This window comes from Emydura macquarii, unplaced genomic scaffold (genome assembly GCF_026122565.2).
Source record: "Emydura macquarii macquarii isolate MOO-44397 ecotype Brisbane River unplaced genomic scaffold, CSIRO-AGI_Emac_v2 contig_1348, whole genome shotgun sequence".
NCBI lineage: Eukaryota > Metazoa > Chordata > Testudines > Chelidae > Emydura > Emydura macquarii.
In genome coordinates, this window is record NW_027131485.1 from 5,160,201 (window position 1) to 5,177,548 (window position 17,348).

General features: G+C 40.7%; 3 protein-coding genes across 5 annotated transcripts in view; 2 read left to right on the forward strand and 1 right to left on the reverse strand.

The window, feature by feature from the left end:
- Window positions 1-220: 220 nt before the first annotated feature.
- AIMP2 (aminoacyl tRNA synthetase complex interacting multifunctional protein 2) lies at window positions 221-6,348 on the forward strand. Of its 2 annotated transcripts, none has more exons than XM_067550943.1 (4): window positions 221-337; window positions 2,935-3,141; window positions 3,695-3,926; window positions 5,556-6,348. In XM_067550943.1, exons 1-4 carry the CDS (start codon window positions 323-325, stop codon window positions 5,939-5,941), a joined length of 840 nt encoding a protein of 279 aa, XP_067407044.1. In that variant the 5' UTR covers window positions 221-322; the 3' UTR covers window positions 5,942-6,348. The 2 variants fall into 2 exon arrangements, with proteins under 2 accessions (XP_067407044.1, XP_067407043.1); XM_067550942.1 differs by having other exon boundaries at window positions 256-451.
- Window positions 6,349-6,891: 543 nt separating this feature from the next.
- EIF2AK1 (eukaryotic translation initiation factor 2 alpha kinase 1) overlaps window positions 6,892-17,348 on the reverse strand; it is a 31,222-nt gene continuing 20,765 nt past the window's right edge. For both annotated transcript variants that reach the window (XM_067550941.1, XM_067550940.1), the window contains 4 exons: window positions 9,002-9,122; window positions 8,778-8,857; window positions 7,939-8,172; window positions 6,892-7,145 (listed from right to left, as the gene is read on the reverse strand). In XM_067550941.1, coding sequence (XP_067407042.1) covers window positions 7,011-7,145; window positions 7,939-8,172; window positions 8,778-8,857; window positions 9,002-9,122 — 570 coding nt within the window. In that variant the 3' untranslated portion in view covers window positions 6,892-7,010. The remainder of the gene's footprint in view (window positions 7,146-7,938; window positions 8,173-8,777; window positions 8,858-9,001; window positions 9,123-17,348) is intronic.
- ANKRD61 (ankyrin repeat domain 61) lies at window positions 10,417-16,245 on the forward strand. The gene is made up of 3 exons (XM_067551458.1): window positions 10,417-10,647; window positions 13,776-13,870; window positions 15,187-16,245. The coding sequence occupies exons 1-3, from the start codon at window positions 10,417-10,419 to the stop codon at window positions 16,127-16,129; spliced, it is 1,269 nt and encodes a 422-aa protein (XP_067407559.1). The 3' UTR covers window positions 16,130-16,245.

Sequence of the window (17,348 nt, forward strand, 5' to 3'; positions counted from 1 at the left end):
CTGCTCAATCGGCAGAGGGGTCGCTGCTCTTTGCCTCACTGAGTTCTGCCCGGTTGCATCAGTCACTCATTCTGACCGGTGGGAATGAGAGTAAAGGGGCGGGGTTTCTAGGTGGACCAATAGTACGTGCTTTGTCGTGCGGGACTTGTCCAGGGCCCAATGGGGGAGCAGATAAGGTGGGCGGGCATCTTCCAGACTGGTGCTTGCCGCCGCTGCTTGTGGTTTGGTTGGGTCAGGGGCGGGGCTTGGCTAGGCTAAGCTACGTCAGCGTGTGGCTCGGCTCGGCACGGCCTGGCCGCGGTGGGGCTGCTGCGCCGCCGCGATGCCCATGTACAAGGTGAGGCCCTTTCATGGGGGGCCCGGCGTGGTGCGGGCCGAGCAGCTCCCGACCTGCATGTACCAGCTGCACAACCTGCACCGCGCCCCGGTAGCCGCTGCGCCTCCTCATCAGGTATGAGTGGAGCGGGGGACAGGGCGGCTGAGGAGCGCGGCCGCCGCTCGCGGGCGAAGTAGAGGCCCGCTTGGGGGCGCTCGGCTGGGGGCGGCCGGGGTTGGGCTTCCGGGGCTGGTGGCAGGCAGCAATGGCCGACTCCTAGCCGCGGTCCGTGCTGCGCGTAGAGACTGGCTGCTCCTCCTCTTCCAACCGGGGCCGGCCCGCTTTCTCATGGGAAGGGTCTAAACAGCTCCTGGGGCTGGGCCCCGCCGACCCTCTCCTTCCCCCCACACAGGGAGGGACCCGGGCGGCTCCCCTTGTGGCGCCGCGCTGGCAGACAGCAGCGAGGCTTGGCTGCAAGACCCCGATCCCCAGAGGCGGGGCTGTCGCGCTCCTGCTGCCAACCCTGGAGTCCGGGGCCGATATTTTAACCCGCAGGGCTGTGTGGGGGTGAATAGTCGGGCTGCTCGCGGAGCCCCCCCTCCCCGGGCCCTGCGGGGTCTCCTGAATTCCTGCACCGGGGGAAGCCAGCCATTGCCTCGTGTGGCCATTTCCGGGAAACCCTCCTCTGACGGCCCCCAGAGACCCGGCACACCAGGCTGTGAGCTCTGCGTTGTCCTGATGATAACGCTCCTCCTCTGTCAGCCGTGAAGTTTGCCTGCCCATGGTCGCAGCACGGGGTCTGACCGTGTGTTCTCAAAGATCTGTACTCTCAAAGCCTTCTGCGGGTCTTGCTAGTCCCCTTAAAATGTCTTTCCTGGGGCCACAGAATCATAGACAAGGCCCTGGGCATGCCCTGGACTCCATCTCTCTTAGAAGTGTGCTCCAGAGTGTTTTATATTTTGAGATTAAGATGATGTGTCTTGCCTTTATGGCTGTGAAGGTAACCACAGAATGTAAATTAAGTGTAATGTCAACTATTTGGTTGCTGATTATTCTAGCAGATATATCAATGTTATGTTCTTTACCCGCAGTCTCAAACAAGTTTGCATACCTGAACCCAAGGTGCCAAAAGTTGTAGCTCTTCCCTTCCAGTTACCTGACCCTTCAGTTTCCCTGATTTCTACAAAGCACTTATGAATTGTCAATACAAAAATCTGTGGCATAGCAAAAACAAGACTGTACAATAAACATGGTGGTCTGTAGATTAAATACTTTGATAGCCAAACCAGGGGGGAGTCATGGAGCTGATGTGTGATGGAGCCAAAACTTCATGAGGGAATATCTCAGTCTTCTGCAGAGTGGAAAAAATTGGAGAATTATTAGTCTATTGAATATACCTCACCCTCTCTGTTTAGGTGTCTCCTACAGAAATGTAGTATTATTACACATACTTGAAATAGTTATTTTTGTGAAAATCAGATCTAATCATAAGATCTGATCTACTCGTTTGCACTAAAATAGCATCAGATGTGAATTAAAATCAATTTGGGTGTCAGTTTGGTACAAAGGTATGCAGATCAGCCTTAATGAAGTATTTCATACTGTTCTTGATGAAACCTCTGTTTTAGTACTAAGTACTAGCTTTTTTTCCCTCATACTTGGAAGAATTAAGGGCTGAGTACACCTAAGATAACACACAAGGATGTACTTCAGTAAATTTTGGGTGTGTTTGTCTTCAGCACTGAAGTACTTTCATTATAGACTGCCTGTTTTCTATTTGGCTTTTTTATCAGTAATTCTCTTGATTAAAAATTAACATGAAACAATATTGTGTATCTTGCCTTGTAATTAAAACTTTTACTGCCCCCCCCCCCTTTTTTTTTAAAGGATCTCCAAAGTACATCCCAAAAATAGGTATTCTCTATTTTATTATTGAGGAAACTGAACCAGATGAGTAAAATACTTTGCTCAGGTTTGTATAGCAATCTTGGGAAGAACCAAATCTGACTCCAAGCCTTATGGTTTGAGCACTGGAATGCACTTTCTTTTAAAAAGCTTTTTGATATTGCAAAGTGAGCATGAGCTTCATCAGTCTGAAAGTCACTGCTTGTGTTGAAGTAAATGGCTGGCAAGTCATTCTTGGTTCTTTAGGCTTCTGTATTCATGAAGTCCTTAACCTCTTCAGGGTTTTATTTTGAATTTTTACTTGTAGATTTACAGTTTTGATCTGGTTTTGATTAGGTCTTAGAATCACCATTCTGCAGATAGAGCTGTCACAATGTGGACCACAAATTGTTTAATAAAACACTTAAGGTATTTTAACCAATAGGATTTCAGTAAACCATTTAAATAAGAGACATATTTACAATCCATTATTTCTCAGTCATCTGTTCATGTAAAGTCAGTGGAAGTGGCATTGCTAAGGTTACTAATAAGCTTAAGAATTTCATTTGGGATATTTTTAAATTTTTTCAATAGTGTATTAAAATGAGGTATGATATTAGTGTCAAAATAAGTTCCTATGAAGACTTATGCACAGCTCATTCAATGACACTCAATAATTGTGTTGATGTATTGGGGTGAGTGAAAATTAATCAAATCTAATCCTTTCCCTCTAGGAAGAGGTTGACCCATCACTTCTAGCACTTGAATCCCGCCAAGAGGAGATCTTAAAACGCTTGTATGAACTTAAAGCTGCTGTTGATGGGCTCTCAAAAATGATACAAACTCCAGATGCTGACTTTGATGTAACTAATATAATCCAAGCTGATGAAAATGCGCCTTTGACTGGAAACGCAGCAGACTTAGATTCAATGCTTGGGAAGGCAAGTCCAGACTGGTATATTATCAACATACCTGTGTCCAGTTAACAAATTACCTTTCATGCAGAGGTCTCTGATCAGTAGTTAGGTTACGTGCATCTAAATTTCAATAAGGGGGAAAATAGTGCAGGCTGAGTAAAATTTGGGATACTCAAAACTGATATGTACAAAAAACCTACTGCTGCTTTTCAAAATAAAATCTGTTCAGTTTAGGCTATTTGTAGCCTCCAGAACACAGAACTCTAAACTAGAATAGTTGATCTTGAAATTATGGCCATGGCATGGTTCTGCTGCAATTAATGGACTCTTTACCTTGGAGGTTTTGACTCATAATGAGCGCTGTATTTTTTATTTTAGATATATTACTGCTTCGTAAGGAAGTTGCTTGAGATACTGTAAATGTTAAAATTAAATTGAATGCTATAAGGTTTAGGATATACAACTATATGGCCAGACACATTTTGGTGGAACAAAAAATCTACTTACTGAATGTCTCTGCAGTGCAATGAGTTGTCACATGTTAATGTCTGCTAAATATTATTTACTTTTGATGCAGGATTATGGTGCTCTGAAAGATATTGTGATCAATGCAAACCCTTCTCTACCTCCATTTTCACTGTTAGTACTGCACAGTCTGCTGTGTGAGCGCTATAAGATTTTATCAGCTGTTCATACACATTCATCAGTGAAATGTGTGCCAGAAAACCTCTTGAAATGCTTCGGTGAACAGGCTAAGAAACAGTCACGTCATGAGTACCAGTTGGGCTTCACTCTCATTTGGAAAGATGGTAAGAATGAATCTCACTTATGGAAGGGGGTATTGGCTTGCAAATGGTTAAATAGTTAAGGCAGTTGAATGCTGCCATGGAGAATTGGATTCTATCCCTTTCTCTGCCACAATTTCCTGTATGATGCAAGGCAAGTCACTTAAACCAAATGCTTCACAGGTTATTATTTGTGTGTTCGTCATTTTCTGGATGCCTCACTTAGGATTTTAGGTTCTGATTTATAGAAGGGCTGAACACTGCACCTGCAACTGAAGTCACTGAGCTGTTTTGAATATATGAAGTGCTATATTTGATGCTGATTACACTGGAAAATCAGGTCCTAGGCATCTCAAATTGGGCACCTGAAATTAGTGGATACTTTTGATCTTAATCTCTTTTCCTTAGCTTCTCCATCTTTAAAATACCCCATCACTCACAAGGTTAAGATAAATTATTTGCAAAGGCACTCCTATACTGTAGTCATAAGCATCAGGGAGAAGCTCATAAGGAAAATGATTCTGATTTTAAGAGCAGGGTTTGAATAGTATGCAGTAAGGCAGGTCTGGTGCCATGCATTGAGCAATAAAAAATATTGAATAGCAACTCATTAAGTGAGTACTGAAAGAAGCAGGGATCCTGTGGGAAAAGGTATGATCATGTAATTAAAGACTATCCTAATACATATGTACAAGGGGGCTGAATTAAGGTTACAGTATTCAAAAAGCAAGAAAGCTATACACACAAACCCTGAAAACAAATTCTGTTGTGACAGTTTGAACCCACCCATGATTCATCAGTGGAGTTGGAACCTTCACATCCACCTCACAAAACTGTTAGCAGCAGTAGGTTGTTATCCTCCTTATGTACCAGTCCTAAAGTGGGGTGGGATATTTGTTAGAGGGCATGCTGGGTTTCATTCCAGGCTCTGTGGAGTAGAGTGGTCTAGTGGGCATAGTCTCATCTCCCACTTTCCCAGCCATTAACAGTCTGCATTGGAATCAATCAAGTTCCTCCTTCACATAGCCGGGGCCCAACAGAAGGATCATGGAGAGCACAGGAGAGAGTAGGTGCCTGGACCCACCACAGTCCAGAGGTGACTGCAGGGAAAGTTCTGCTCAGCCTCAAGCTGCAGTATGCTCTTAAGGACAGAATCTTTAAGGAATTTAGCTGTAAAATCTAAGACCATTGAGCATGTGGAAACTGACTTTTCAAAGGCTTAGAACTTGGCCAAATTTGGGCATGTTGTCACAGCAAAAGCCCTCTTTCCCAAACTTCATGTCCCTGCTACAAAACATTGGGCAGTGGGGAAGGAGGTGGCACTAGAGCTTCTCACTGAAAAGGTAGGCTGAACTTAACAGATGCAAAAGGCTTTTTCCTAGACAGTCTTGGAAACAGCTGAACTGTTTTGGTTGAAATGTTCACACACAAAAACCCCACCCAGACTGAGGAAGACACGGAAAATTTCAACCCAATGGGGGAAGTTATAAATAACTGAAAACCAGGATCTTATTGGGAGAACCTTCAATAGACAGCAATAGCAACCATGCCTTTAATAAATATTCAGTAAGTTATCTCAACTACTACTAATGAAAACTTTTCCTTATATGTAAACATTTGTGGTGCCAAGTGTTTTTCTTGTCTTAATTTCAGTTCCCAAGCCCCAGATGAAGTTCAGCATTCAAACCATGTGTCCCATTGAAGGAGAAGGAAATATTGCTAGATTTTTGTTCTCCTTATTTGGCCAGAAGCATAATGCAGTCACTTCAACTCTGATAGACAGTTGGGTGGATACAGCCATCTTCCAGCTGAAGGAAGGTAGCAATAAAGAAAAAGCAGCCGTCTTACGTTCCATGAACACCACCCTTGGCAAGACACCCTGGCTGGTGGGAAATGAACTCACTGTAGCAGACATCGTGGCATGGTGTGCGCTTCAGCAGACAAGTAGCTCTAATGCTGTTCCAGCCAATGTACAGAAATGGATGAAGTCTTGTGAGAATTTGACACCTTTCAACAGTGCCCTTAAACTATTCAAATAAGTATGCACTCTTCGAAGGGGCATTCTTTAATCTTATTGCATCTCACGCCTGTGGTACAGGTTGTGAAAGTCTCTTCTAAAATGTACTTTAGTGAGATTGACTGAAGTCTTTTAAAATCAAATTGTAAAGTCTTATATCAATAAAGACATCACCATTCTCTTTTGGTTGTAACCTTACTTGTATAAAATATATTAATAGTTAATACTCCAGAGCTGGCTATGAAGGATATTGTTCCAGTGCTAATACAGCTGTACTTTAGAACACTGGTTGTAAAAGTTGTTCTGTTTTGATCCAGAGCCATCCACCTAGGGATCCATGAGAAGGCTTGGGGCTACAATGCTAGATGTGAACAGTGGGAATGCCCCTGCGGTGGCAATTGGTGGGAGGGTAGAGACACCTCTACAAAACCACAGCTGTTATGGGGCTACAGGATAAAGTGTGGAGGAGGCTGGGGAATAACCCAGATGGATGGGAGGGGTCCTACATGGGTACAAGGCAGGTCCATGGGAAGGGGCCTGGACACACCAAATCACTGGCTCCCCATAGGTCACAGAACTGCACAGCAGTATGGTCACATTTGGGTCAGTGACAATTACCTGGCATATAGGATAAGAGTGCCACTCAGAATTTGGCTTAGTTAGCTCCCCTCAGAATGGAGACAAGGCTGGACCAAACCTGAGCAGCACTGCACCCCCATGCATGAGCTTACAATGCCCAGAGCAGGGTGCAGAGGCCAGGCAGCCCCACTCAGAATGTATCCATGCAGGCAACCTAATTTTGGAGTGTCCCCGATGGGTTGAGAATTAAAAACAATGTACTTATCTTTCCATGTCATGCTTCTTTACAAGATGTACATTGTAAGGGTACTACATCTGGTAACTCCATATGTGACCTTATAACACAGGAAGTGATAACCACATTTCATAGGGATTAATTAAATTATGCCTCAAAGGCAAATACCATTAAAGTACAGAGACAGGAGAGAGCTGTTTTGAAATATTTATATAAAAAACTTTACATAATTTTAAACGGTAAACTCAGATTCTCATTAGTGTGAGTGATGCTCTACTTAAACAGGAGAACCAAACCTGTTGCACTCATTTTCTCTCTCCTCTTTTTCTCTGGAAAGCAATTTTATTTTTTCCTTAAGCTTTTCAATTTCTTCCTCTTGCTGCATCACCTTTTGCTGTAGACTACAAATAACCTAAAAGCAAAAGTCGGTTTTAGACCAGTCATGGAGTGGAAGGATCATTCTTATATTTGCTTGCCAATAGTTAATACACCGAGCCAACTAAATTTTTTCCCGCTTGAAAAGTTAACTTGCACTATACACACAAGTAATGCCAGTTTTACTGGTGATAGGCATGGCAGTAGCAGACATTTGTTAGCTGGAAAACACCAGGGGATAGATTTTTTTCTCCTGCTACAGTACCAAGTAGCTTATGTTTTAAAAGGAGATGGCTGAAATGTTCTGGTGCCTCTGAGATTAGAGCACAGCCCTTGAACCAACATATAAATAGCTCAGAAGGCCAAAATTCATAAGTGGTAAGGGAGCTTTTGGTAGGCTTTGTGGTGGAGGCACAAGAGTGAGAATCCTGCAAAATTATGTCTTCAGAAAAGCAGCTATACAAGGTTTTGTAAGTTGTTAATCAAGTTTTACAAATTAACATGCAACAATGAAAAATAGGTCATCTAGATTTCAAGACCAGTATTTCTCAGCCACCCAAGATTAGAAACACTGGTGCAGCGGCCCACTCTCATGAAGTGGTCCTAAGCACAATAATAAAAAAAAGCACTACAGTTGTTCCATCATTCCAACCATCCTCCAGATTGTAAAACTAGCAATGAGGACATGCAAACAGGCAGAGGGAGAACAAAGTTCTGTCAGCACAATGCAATTGTTTATGTTCCTCTTGCAAGACCCATAAATGCATTTTTTTTCAGCTGTGTTTTCTTTATGCGGTACCAAAGTGGAGGCTATTAGAGTAATAACTTACATTTTCTGTATTATGAAACAGTTCACTTTCAAGAAGCTGTGCAGCAGTTGGTCTCTGTGATGATACCTCACTGGTTAGCAACTTAACATACTTGGTTTGTACTGGCCATGTGCTGCTAAAAGAACTAGAAACATGGCCATTTCTTAAACTTGTCAAAATCTTGGTTCTTTCCATTTCTGTTCCAAATGGCTGAAAAAGTTCTAGAAGAATTACACCCACACTGTACATGTCTGACTGGAAGAGGGGGGAAAATAAGATTTGCAGTTACATTTATATTCAAAATATAATTTTCAATGCTGTAAACAGTTTCTACGAAACAATATCATCAAGTATTGAACACAGCATCCTAAAGCCTAACAGACTGTTTGTCACTTTGCTAAAGAAAGTCTTATATTAGACAGCATACACATTAACTACATTACAAGAGGTGCAAAAGAAAAAGGCAGGACTGAAACCTATGCTACAGCAATTTATGAGGAAATTTTACTAGCTACAGCGTAATTGCTTATCAAGAGGATTAAGGTTTTGTTCCTCCTAACTGTAACAAGCATTCCTTTTAAAAACAAGTATTTGTTTCACTTATATTTAAGTCTCATTCATTTTTAATCTTTTCTTTTTAGAGAATTTGCTCTCAAAATTTTAGAGAATTTGCTCTCAAAATTAATCTTTAAAAAGAGTCAGCCATATGATTTCTTGAAAAGGTGTATTTAAGGAGCAAAGAGAAAAGGTAATCACTACCTTAAACTAAAGATACATACATCACAACAACAAATGCTGGGCAGATACTACTTCGTACCAACTTATTATTAATACTTTATAAGAAAAACAATTGTCACTACCTTGAAATCATAATGAGATCCTTTCAACTGTTCTGGTGAAGCATATAGACAAGTACCCACTCCTGAAGTATGTTTTAGTCCTGTAAAAAATAAATTGAATTTGAATTACTTGAATGCCTCCAGTTTCATTTATAAAAATTGGTTATGATTTAAATATTAATCTTTTCAATAATGCATTGCTAATTTTTTTAATTGAAAATCAAATGTGGTTTTTTCCCAATTACCATTTATCTTCTCTGTCTTTAACCAGTAGTCTTGGTTTTCCTGTATGATATCTCTGCAGGCCAGTCCGAAATCTCCTATTCTCACATGGTGGTCTGATCCATGTAGAAAGATATTTCTGGGCTACAAAAATAGACTGCATCAATCTCTTACTTTAAAAAAAAATTAGAATATTTTTAAAAAATTCTAAAGTAACATTTCTCTAAGTTTCACAAATTGTAACATTCCTTGTAGCCTGCAGAAGGATAAAATCAAATGAGACCTATAATAGTTAATTACTAATTATTTTACATCTGCATTAATGTCCTAGTAAAAGAGAGCAAAAAAGAAATTCAACACTATTATATCAGAAGATGATGCAAACACCAGTGGGGGCAGACATGCAACACCAGAGGATCTATACAGGAAAGGAACATGGGCAAGTAGTAACAAAACAAGATCTAACATTGGAAAAAATACATGCTTCCAGACTTGGGGGGAAATAATATGAAACAAATCTTCAACAGGAGGGATAAACCTGACAAACAGTAAAGATGAGAGAGACCTAGCATGATAGTGGACAGCAAATTTAGACCATTTGCTGTATGATATAGCAGCAGCAAAAAAAAATAAAAAAAAAATTCTGTGTATACTGAGGCATAACGTAACAGTCCCTCTTCTCCAAAATGGCTCTGGTGAACACATCTCAAATGGTACATTCAATTCTGGGCAACTAATTATGAAAAAGACCCAGATAAACTGGAAAGAGTCTAGCAAAGAGCACAAGAAATTAGGAGGCGGAAAGCACTGATATATAAAGAAAGATTAAAATATCTTAATATGTTACATTTAAATGTGGCTATATGACTATTAAGATGGAAAATGCTAAATTTTTAAAAAATACCTGCAGGTTATAAACACCAAGAAAGGAGAATTATTTTGGGTGTCATAAGTGGGTATAAGAAGAAGTATGATATGAAATTAAATAGAAAATTTAGGCTCCATACCAGAAAATCATCTCCACAATGAAATGTATTAGGATGCAATACACTTCCTCAAAATGGAAGTGAAAGCTCTATTGCTTAGTAAATGAACTCTACAGAATAATCCTGCACTGGCTGGGGGAAGGCCTGAATGATTTAAGGCATTTTCCATCTTTAATATCTTGATTATTTTAGAGCAACTCTAAAATGTTACACAAGCACTGAAGGAATGCTACATCACATTAATTACGTCTGTCAAACATATGAGGCAAGATTCTAAATATCAATTAGTATTCAACTGATAGTTGTAACTTTAAAAGCAGACTTCAAAGCTGTTCTAGAACCAAACATCTTGCAACATCACAAAGTGTGATACAGTTCCCATGGCAGAGTCCAAAATTCCACCTTTCCCTTGGATCATGTATTCTCACTACATAAACTAAATTTATCTTACCATGGGTAACATAATCAAGGGAGTCAGCACACCTACAACTGACTCTGATCCTTTCATTTACTCCCTTTCTTCCTGTATGCAGAGGGGATGTATGCCACTCCAGGCAAAACTATATGAAGCAATAATGAAAGATGACAGCACCAACATTAAAGCTTTACTGGCACATCAACCTGTCAATGAACCACTGATTGTTTGGGATAACCCTGCGTGCAGAAGACCATTGTCAATCCAGGTAACCATTTGATCTAAATTATCATTATTTTTAATTCCACAGAGTAAAGATGCTGTTTAAAATTCACATAAAACCCCCTCAACTAATTCATTAAAAAACATTAAAGGTTAATATTATTTTAAAATGGGGGCATCTAAACCTGTATTGGATGGATTGGATTTTAGTGGGTGTTCAACACTTTTGATAACCAAAGACTATTTATTTTGGGACTTAATATAGGGATTTAGGAGCCTAATTTCAGGCACTCATCTTCTAAAAATTCCTGGCCAAAACAATAAAGCTCCCTTTCATAAATATACAAGGAAGAATAAATCCCACAAGCTCCACAACGCCAGTAAGTAGTTTACTAGGACCCAGTGATTTGGCTGAATTGTATGGTCAAGTAATTAACAGACTAGCTACAAGACATCTGTGAAATTCAATACCATATCTTCTAAAAAGAAAATTGAATCCCTGGATCATAAAAGCAAAAAAATGTCCTAGGTTTGCTGGTAGGGACCCTATTAACAAATGGGAATTTTATCATTGTAACAGCCCTGGTTTTAATCATAGTTTTCAGAATCAGGAAATATATTTAAAATTTTGTATTTCTAAGATAAATTTTGGGGCCTCTCAAGCTCAAGGGCTACTTGATAGAGTTCATCTGAACTAAGCAGTGAAATTCAGAATTAAAGCTACCATTCACTCCATCATTAAGTAATTCTGTTGTATGTAAGTATTGCAGAAGTCACACACCAGCAGAAATCTTACACATAGTACCTGTTTGATAGAACACGCTTTTTTGGTGATAAGAACATCTACACAAAATGTCTCAATCTCAGTTGCTAGGAGGAAGAGTCAGTGAGCTCTCCATTTCTCTCAACTTTTTGATTGTACCCAAACTGCCAAATGGTTCATTTAGCTAGCAAACCTCCCATTTTGCCTGATGCACATGACCAGCCAAAGCATAAATTAGAGATAACAGTCGTACCACAGCTTCCTTGCTGTTGAGAAGTTCCTACAGGAAAAGCCAGATGAAGATAGGGGAGACTAGCCTAGAAGAAACCACATATGTGGTAGCCATACATATGTTGAATGGTGAAAAAACCCTCTATTTAATGAAGCTTCCAAGAGTAAGATGAATGGTTTAAAAATATGGGTTTCACACAGTATGGAATTATTGACAGCCATCAGTAGAGCTCAAGTGTTTCTAAGTTTACTAATCCTGCCCCCTTCCTTTTTATCCTTTACTTAGCCCAAGCTCTATTACACTTAAATATAAAATCCTGAGTAATCATTTAAGCCTGTGCATACCATCATTAGATTGAAGTAGCGGGTATTCTGTGTAGCTAGGCATCTCCTTTCCAAAAAGATATAGGCATCATGAAAAGGAGATCATTTAGCTGTGTAATTTTTCCTCTAATTATGAACTGAATTATGAATTAGTAGAGTGGATTCCCAGTTACTGCAGTGTGTTTGTAAGAGGATGTGCTGACTCAGGAGATGACCCTGTCATTTACACTAATTGAGCTCTAATTAAAATACAGACACTTGGCAGAGGCCAATTAACTGAGTAGGGGTACAGCCAAGGGGCTAACATGTGGAAATAATCCCAGCAGCTAGGCCTGCATAAGCACACAGGAAGAAAGTATAGGAGGAAGAGTTGGGAGCCTGAAGGAAGGCAAAAGTAGGCAGGATTAGCTGATGTACCCTTCCCAGAAGCAGATGGAGCTGGTGACTCACTGTCAATATAAAATACAATAAAATACAGTGGGGGTGAAGGAGACCTGGAATGGTTGTGGTCTGTGGTTAAGGCCTGAGGGACTCTCAAGGGACCACCTCAGGACAGTGTTTTATGCATTTTCACAATAAATTCAAATTAAAGAGTCCTCAACAATTTTTCTTGGAATGTCTTTGTTATGAAGGAACATCAGAACATACCAGATATTTATAGGAGCACTGCACAAATGCATTGCTATATTCAGCATGGAACTCATTAACTGTACTACCCCTAAGAGATATATGACCTTTTCCATTCATATTAAAAATAGTGTATTATTTATGTAGCAGTTTACCATTATGCCAAATAAATAACACATTCTGACCACAGACAGCATAATATCTGAGGATAGAAATGAATATAATACAGTAGATAGAATTAGTTCAGAGCATGGTAGGGGGCATTTCAAATGGTATGCATCAATTTAAGTGGTTTTCTAAGTGTTGCCTAGGGGGTTTTGGCCAATATTAATTGGAAGGTTGTCCATATTGGGCAGCTTGAAAGAAAGCAAGAAGTCAGAAGCAAGCACATGGAACATTAAGGGTGATGGTTTCCTCTGCCTTTCTGGGAACACACAAAGGTGGTTAATTTCAATCTGTATCAGTAAGATATAATGCATAAGATGTAAGTCAATATACTCTTAAATCTGTAGGTGGTACAAACCCACATAATAGCTCACAAAACCAGCTTGATTAAAACCCCAGGCAGGGCAGTCTGTCTGCAATAGTTTCAGGTTGGGGTGTTTACCCCATCTGCAATATATGCTCACTAGAATCAGACAAAGGCACATGCACAGCTTTATATCTAATACACACACTAGTTGAAGGTGATCCAAGTTTCTTGATTTTATTTTTTTTCAGCAATGAATGGCTAGAAATCTTAAAAAGCCCAGCTATAATAAAATATTAATCACATTTCTAATATCCAGTGCTTAACTACTATAATTATAGACACACTTGATTAAGCTTTTTCAAGTAAATTAATACTCAAATTCAAATGTTCAGTAGGTAGTAGATAAATCAGATTTCAGTTTATTGAAAAAAATACAAGGTTTTTAAGTTTTATCTGCAACTAAATTCTGCAAAACAAGTTCTGCTATTTGTTTGATGCTTTAGTGGACCAAATTCTTCAATATATGAGCTAGACAGCAAGTATGCCAATATTATTTAGACAATATGTCTCTCTCTGTTCTCATTTATCAGGGGACTAAAGAAGATTGGTAAAACCTAACCTTATCCAGCTAACATGAGCCTGTCACAAACTGTACTAGATAAACTAATTCACTTTCAAGCAAAATCAAGACTGTAGATTACAAAACTCAGAAGTTTATGTTAACAAATACACATGTAACTTTTTTGGTTCCATACAGGATCAGTCTATTCTTCCAATTCACTTAGCTGCCAAACACAGAAGAGAAAAGAGTTTGCGTTGTTTGCTAGAATCTGGTGCTGACCCAAAAATAAGGTAGGGCATTTGTAATCACTCTCACCTTGCACTCCATCAAGAATATGCACAATTGCATATTAAATTGGAATATAATTTTAGGGCTCACTTATTGATTAAGATCTTATATTTCCCACCGGTGGTGGTGTGCAGGATTCACACTATGTGGCAAGATCACTTGAATTCAAAATTTTGAATGTGAAGTTTAATTTTTTATTTTTAATTCACTTAACACAGGGGTGGCCAACCAGTCAGAGACGAAGAGCCACAAAGAGCCACATTTACCTTTTCAGTTTCTCCTCGTCTCTTACCCTCCCCAGAAAATTCCAGCTGATCCCTCAATTCCAGAGGCAGCTTGTCGATTTCACTTGTCACTTTCCCCTCCTCTCTTACCCTCCACCTAAAGGGCAGCTTGTCATTTTCACTTGTCAGTTTCCCCTATTTCTTAGGCTCTGGAAAAGCTTGTCAATTTCCAAGAGCAAAGAGCCTCAAGCCTCATTTCTATGACCAAAGAACCGCATGCGGCTCGTGAACCACAGGTTGGCCACCCCTGAAACATGCAGAAATACATAATTGAAGGGGTACAGGATAACATGGACACAGAATATAAATTAGGGTAGAAAATGTGAAAATGCTTGCCATACTACCAGCTACCTTGGCTACAAATACATTAAGGACACAAGATACATATTAAACTGAAAAAGTGGGAAAGACAAAAGATCAGACGAAAATAGGTTAATCCTAAATAATAAATAACGTAAAACAGTGGTTCCTAATCTTTTTTGATCTGCCACCCACCAAAGTGGCCAAAAAATCATCCCATCCCCACAATCTTTTGACCACAAAGGATCGTGGAATTTAGGTCATGAGTGTGGTAGAGGCTTCTGCCTGCCTCCCCACATACTCTTCTTTACGTCTGCACTTTGCTCTGCTCTAGGATAGTGAAGCTCCCAGGTGCTGTGAAGTCTTCTCCCTTCCCAACCTCCAGAGATGAGCATAATTAAGGCAGGGGGAGAGAAGCTTGAGGAGCAACTCTCTGACTAGCTGCCGGTCAGAAGGGGGCACAGGCATCAGCTCCAGCAACAAATTAGGGGGAAGTAGGGAGCTGTTCTGCCTCTCACCCAACCCCAGCTACTGGGTTTTAGCAACCCATAGATTTTGCTGTTCTCTCAACTGGTGATGTGGAACCCACTGCCAGGTCATGACCTACCAGGTTCAGCAATGCTAGTGTAAATGGTCTTCGCTGTTTAAAATGTTTTACTTGGATATCTTCAGGTAAGCCACTTGATGTTTATTGAAAGTAACATAATTAACTTATTAAATTTTTTACATTTTAGAGATAACAGAGGTTACACAGCACTTCACCTCCTACTACTACACTGGCCAAATATTTATGTAACTGGGACAGACATCTTGACCAGACTTCAGAGAAACCTGGCAACTACACAGAGTAATGCAGAAAAGTGTCTTCGTATCTTGTGTGAGGGGGGAGTTCAGATAGATCCTGAAATGGATAGTAACTATAAACACAGCTCCTTACATTTAGCCCTACACTCTGGAGCCTCTCGAGCTATATCTATTCTAGTTGAGAATGGTGCCAACATAGATGACAGAGATGAGTTTGGCAAGACTGCGCTTCACACTGCTGCAGAGCATTTGAACAAGGAGATAACAGAAACTTTAATCACCTGTGGAGCAAACATTAATTGTACTATTCCAATATATGGAAAAACTGCCCTTCAGCTTGCAGTGTGCACTGCATCTTCTAAAGCAGGCACAGTTTTAGCTGCGGATATAGACTGCATTCGTTTACTATTAATTAATGGAGCCAAAGTAAATATCCAAGATTGTGAAGGACGAGCAGCTATACATGATGCTTGTTTGGGAGGCAGAAAAGAAATAGTTGATCTTCTCCTAGATTACCATGCAGATGTTAACATTTTAACAAGACATAGGCAATCTCCCCTTTTTTTGTTTCTTCAACACAGGTCAAATCTAAGATGTACATCACTGTTAAATAAATTATTAAACCTCTCATACCCTTTGAAGCTAACCAATAGCCAAGGAGATCTACCCACTGGACTTCTGCTCCAAGAATTTCAAATGCAAAAAGACTTTCTCATAAGATTATCACAAAACACGTTGTCTCTGCAGGACATCTGCAAAATCACTGTCAGAAGAATATATGGTGAAAAAAACAAACAATGTTTGAAAAAACAACTTCCAACAACTGTGTGGAATTCTTTATACAACTACCAGGACTACTCACAACTTTGGTAAATAAATCTCATGACTTAAACAGTCACAAAGTTCAATGATTCTGGAAGATTTGATGAATGTGTGTGACATATGCAGTGACACACACCTACATGAGAAACTGAACTGAGAAATCGCTGATCCTGAAACTGTGTAATGAAAAATTAAATTAAATCAGTGTACATGTTTGGAAGTAGCTCTTAACTTCTCTCAAATGTAATTTTAATAATCAAGGTTATTGTTTTTGTTTTAAACAATACTTTATGTGTAATCATGATTTTAAGTACAATATTACAATATCCTGAGGGAATTCTGTGCATGCACAGAATTCATCTCCCTCCCCTCCCCCCCCCGCCGACTTTTTTTCCTCCACAGAATATAGATTTTGCTGGAGAGGTGCTGCAGATACACCTTTCGTCCACTAGGGGCCGCTGTGGTGCCAGAAGGGAGGTCAGCCGGCAGCAGAGAGGCTGCATTCCTCACTGTGGGGCCAGGTGAGGAAGCACAGGACAAAGTGGGGCACAAGGATCTACTATGGGCTCAGGCTGGGGCTCAGAAGGGTTAGTGAAGGGACAGACTGGGGTGCGGGGCTCAGGAGCTAGCAGAGTGAAAGCACTGATACAGGGGCTGAATGGGAGGGGGCTACAGGGACACAGGGGACAGATGCCCACCCCCAAAAACCCTGTTCCATACTTCTCCCACCCACACCTAACAACCCTTCAGCTTCACTCCCAGGCTCCTTCCCCCTCTTCCTCACTTCTCCAGTACTCCTGACTCCCCCAAATCTTAAGACTGCTTCTAAGGAGTACAGGAAATACATTTCTGTATTGTAGTTTAAACGAATTACTCAAAGTTCTGTATTAATATGCTTAGTAAGGTATCTATTTGTAAAAAAAAACCAAAAAAAAACATTTCTTTAATTCAGGGGTCAGCAACCTGTGGCACAAGTGCCAAAAGTGGCAGGCGCAATGATTTTGAGTGGCACGCCGCACTGCTCCCAGCCCCAAGCAGGGCTGACAGCTGCTCCTCCCTTCCAGCCCCAGTCCAGCTGTGAACTGCTGGCCAGAGCTGCCCGGTTCCTGGCCCCAGGCAGGGCCAAGTGGCAGTCGCTCCCCCCTTCCAGCCCTGCCCCTCTCCCATGTGGGCCCAGCGGTGCCCTGGCCGGAGCCAGCGCAAAGCAGGCAGGGGGTGGGAGGAAGAGAACGGCCACTTCGCAGCCCTGCTTTGCGCTGGGAGTGGCGTG